Below are 3,932 nucleotides of genomic sequence, written 5' to 3' on the forward strand. Positions count from 1 at the left end.
CTGTTTTATTTATTTTTTTTTTCATGTTTGCTTACATTTAGTTTACTATATAGGGTGTTTTTTTCAGTACATAAATAAATAATTCATATGTACAAACTACCTGCTATTAGCACTGATGTAACTGTAAATGACTTTTACAGAATACGTTGTGTAGTACTTAACAGTTGTAGAAATCTCACAAAATGAAACTAATAGATGCTCATTGTATTTCCTGAAGCCATAGTTCAGATGTTCCGTCAGACTGTCTGCAGTCCAGGAACAGGAAAATTATGGATATTGCTGAAGCAATTTCCCAAGGGCTGAAAATAGAAACTTTATTGAGGAAACATTTCTAATAGGAAAGGGAAAAGTTGGAAGCTGCAGTAGAACTGAAAGATAATTATGGAAATATCTTTAATACACAACGGAGTTCCATACTAAGCCAATCATACTTGAGTTTTTACATCTTTGGTAGACAAAAATGAAAAGTAAATACCCAAGGATTAATGACTGTTCAAGCTGCTTATGCACTGCTCATACTGCAGTCTTTGACCGGAGAGTAAATGCATGGGGCATTGCTATGATTCCAGCTGAAGTTCCACGTGGCTACATGATGGCTATATCACTGGTTCAGTCTGAAATCTCCCCCCCAAGACTACTGCACTACAAACGAACTCACGAGTAATTGTGCAGTACTTTCCTAACTAGAATCATTGTAAGCATGAGGTACATGTCTTAAAACCTGTGCCAAGTATTTTGCTAATACTAGTGTTGTCACTCCAGTTTTTTGGAGTAAGGTTTCCTGCAGTCTCATTTTTGTTTAGTCAGTGCCAAACACTGTTCTCTGTTACATGTAAAAAGGTCTTTTCTATGTCCAAAGATTAAGTGATTCATGTCAGTAAGTACAATTATTGGCAATGGGCATAGTGTATTTTCTTTGTGACAATATGGTAAATTATTATGCAGAATACAGTGGAGTCACTGGTAACAATTTGCAGTTTCAGTAGATATAAATGCTGTTTAATAAGATATCTATAGCCTTGGGGAGCTTTCAGAAGTAAGCTGTTTTTCTCTTGCAGGTTTGACCACCTGCAATATTTGTGCAATCCTTTTTATGCATTTCAGTTTTCAGGGCATCCATCACTCTATAACTATACTCATATACTGCTGCAAATTACTTTCCTACTTCATCCCACACTGCAGTGGCCAATTATGTAAGTAATTTTGCAATGTACATTCCCATTTCACCCTAGACTTCAGTGGCAGCTAATTCACACTTAAACTCCACCAATTTAGTCAAATAATTTATATGACAGGATGAAGTATATGCTTACTCACAACACTATGGGAATCTGATAATATTAGTTTTGGAAATTCTTATGAGATTTAGCATTGCATTTTTAACAATGTAAGCATTCACCCTGAATGCTGTTCTCCCATAAGTTAGACAACCACATTGTTTAGATACATTCTTTGTCTATCAAAGAAAACTGAAGCTTATTTTATTCTCAAGTAGCTGAAGAACTGATTTATACATCACAGAACCTGCTGCATAATTCATAGAGTTTTGGTGTTTTAAATGTAGGGTATGACTAAAAGTCATTAAGAGACTGTAACAGCTGCATAATGATGAAGGTGATGTGTACACTTTGTGAGCACTACTGATTTAGGGCTGTGCGCTCTTAGTTTCGCGCATAAAGCTTATTGAAGTATTTTAACTGAATTTTTAGGGCACTTAACAGTCTAGGAACAGTCGGGGAACGGAGTTAATGCTGTTTAAAACATTTGCACTATGCAAAACTCGTCGGATCACCATTTCTGTGAAGCGTCAGATGGTGCAAGGATTTGTCTGTCAGTGATTTACTCATTATTATCAGTTTCAGGGACCTTATCCAACCTGCTTGTAATATACTTAGCCTATGCATTTAAAAAACTCCGGACAACCAGCAATGCATTTATTATTAATGGGTGTGTTGCTGACCTCCTAGCTTGTGCCCTGTGGATGCCACAAGAAGCTCTGCTGATTGCGCAGCGCATATCTGTATCACACATATACATGGCGTGCACAGAAGGACTCCTTTTTCTTTGGATTACTGTATCTCTGGTTTCTCATTCCCTGATCGCAGTCAATCGCTACATTTTGATAACAAAGGCACCCACAACGTACCAGGCAGTCTACCAAAAAAGGCACACAGAATGCATGATTTCCTTGTCCTGGGTAATACCTTCTGCTGTCATGGTGCCTTGGTTAGTCGCACAGTCATCTACCGAAATCTACCCAAAATGTGTACCTCTGAAGCACACAGACGTTCTTCGCAGAGATACAGTTGTGTATAGCTCCTACACAACAGTTTTTACAATTTTCACCCAGACTATTATCATACTATACTGCTACTTTAAAATTTTTCGAAAGGTGCAAGTGAGTGTTAAGCGAGTTAGTGTTTTAAACTTTCAGATTATTAACAACCTGCCCTATTCACTTCCAAGGAAGGACAAACGCCTAAGGGGCTACGTGCTGGCAGTGTGCTGGGTGTTCCTTTTGACCACCCAGCCCGTGATGTGGGTCGTTTTTGTGGGCTTCTTTCGATCGGTCCCCGAAGCACTGGTAACAGTCAGCTGGCTCTTCTTCTCTTTGCTCATGGTTTTCAACCCGTTCCTGTACACCTGGAAAAACGAGGAGTTCCGAAAGTCCTTCAAGGCGCTGCTGAAAGGGGATGCATGGAAGAACTCTGCTATTGGCGTAGAACCTGGGCTGCACACCATTTCTCAGAATGTCTCCTGGTCTGCCCGGGAGCAGCAATGAGACAACAAAAACATCACAGCCTACCTTTGCGTTTTCCCTCCAACAGTCACATTTTGTACTCGGGAAGCACGCACCCTCGGGAGCAGGACTCGAGCCTTGCTTAATACATCTGAACTACGTTGTGCAGGATGGATTTTGCGTGCCAGATTGCCAAGTTAAACATGACAAATGCTAGATGAAGTTTCTTTGGAAGTAATACACCCATCATCAAGTATCTGTGAACAAATCAACAATGTTAGCAGCGTAAAGTGCATCGTTTTTTACGAGAGTTCCTTGTTTTAAGTGTTACTTTTACATTTTACCTTATCCTACATGGGATTAGTACATTTTTGCAAAGGGAGTTATGGTGCCATTCTGAACTGAGCACGCTAACTACTTTATTCTTTTTGTGAATGAAGAAAATATAAATAAAAAATAGCAAGTTCATACTCTCTGTCACACACACACTCACACACACACACACAAAAAAAATCTAACCTTATTACAGTGGTCTACATGTGGTCACTCTCAGTACATTTATATTCTGTAATTTGGAATAACGTGCAATAAACCCTGCTATTTGAGACCAAGGAAATCATGGTGTAGGTAACTCACTTTAACATGAGAGAGAAACAGTGAATTTAACTAACAGCTATTCAGCCTCAATAAGCAGGGTTAAAAGGTAAGAGTCAAGCATGCAGTACATAAATGAATAAGGTATGAAGGTTTCAGAATACGCTATCTTCAGTGTGCCATACTGAAAGGTTTAAAATTACATATGGAAATATAACAGTTGTTAGTTGTTCTTCATGATTATATGCTGTAGACAAAAATGTAAAATTCGGTAATATTAATTATTAGCAGTGAAGTCTACATTATGAGAAACAACCTCCAATTTGGATACCAGAACAGACTAAGACAGCTTTACCTAAAAGCCATCACTGGTGTATAATCTATATTCTGTAGTCAGTTACAGTGACATCAGACCAAAAAACAATGCAGTTTCTGAAAGGCAGACACACCATTTGCATTAGGAGTAGGGTACAATGGAGATTATTTAAACTGGTATCTATCTGCAAGCCATCACTGGTGTATAATCTATATTCTGTAGTCAATTACAGTGACATCAGACCAAAAAACAATGCAGTTTCTGAAAGGCAGACACACCATT

At 38.5% G+C, this 3,932-nt stretch overlaps 1 protein-coding gene across 1 annotated transcript; it reads left to right on the forward strand.

Moving 5' to 3' along the window:
- Positions 1–1,558: 1,558 nt before the first annotated feature.
- On the forward strand, positions 1,559–3,242 carry GPR88 (G protein-coupled receptor 88). Its single transcript, XM_044080233.1, has one exon. It carries the CDS (start codon positions 1,772–1,774, stop codon positions 2,780–2,782), a length of 1,011 nt encoding a protein of 336 aa, XP_043936168.1. The 5' UTR covers positions 1,559–1,771; the 3' UTR covers positions 2,783–3,242.
- The last annotated feature ends 690 nt before the right edge of the window (positions 3,243–3,932 follow it).

Source organism: Protopterus annectens, chromosome 8.part0, assembly GCF_019279795.1.
Source record: "Protopterus annectens isolate FY-2018-M chromosome 8.part0, PAN1.0, whole genome shotgun sequence".
Classification (NCBI taxonomy): domain Eukaryota; kingdom Metazoa; phylum Chordata; order Ceratodontiformes; family Protopteridae; genus Protopterus; species Protopterus annectens.

What these genes read in the sequence shown, in the direction of transcription:
- GPR88 (XM_044080233.1), top strand. Translation starts at nt 1,772, where the DNA reads ATGCAAAACTCGTCGGATCACCATTTCTGTGAAGCGTCAGATGGTGCA.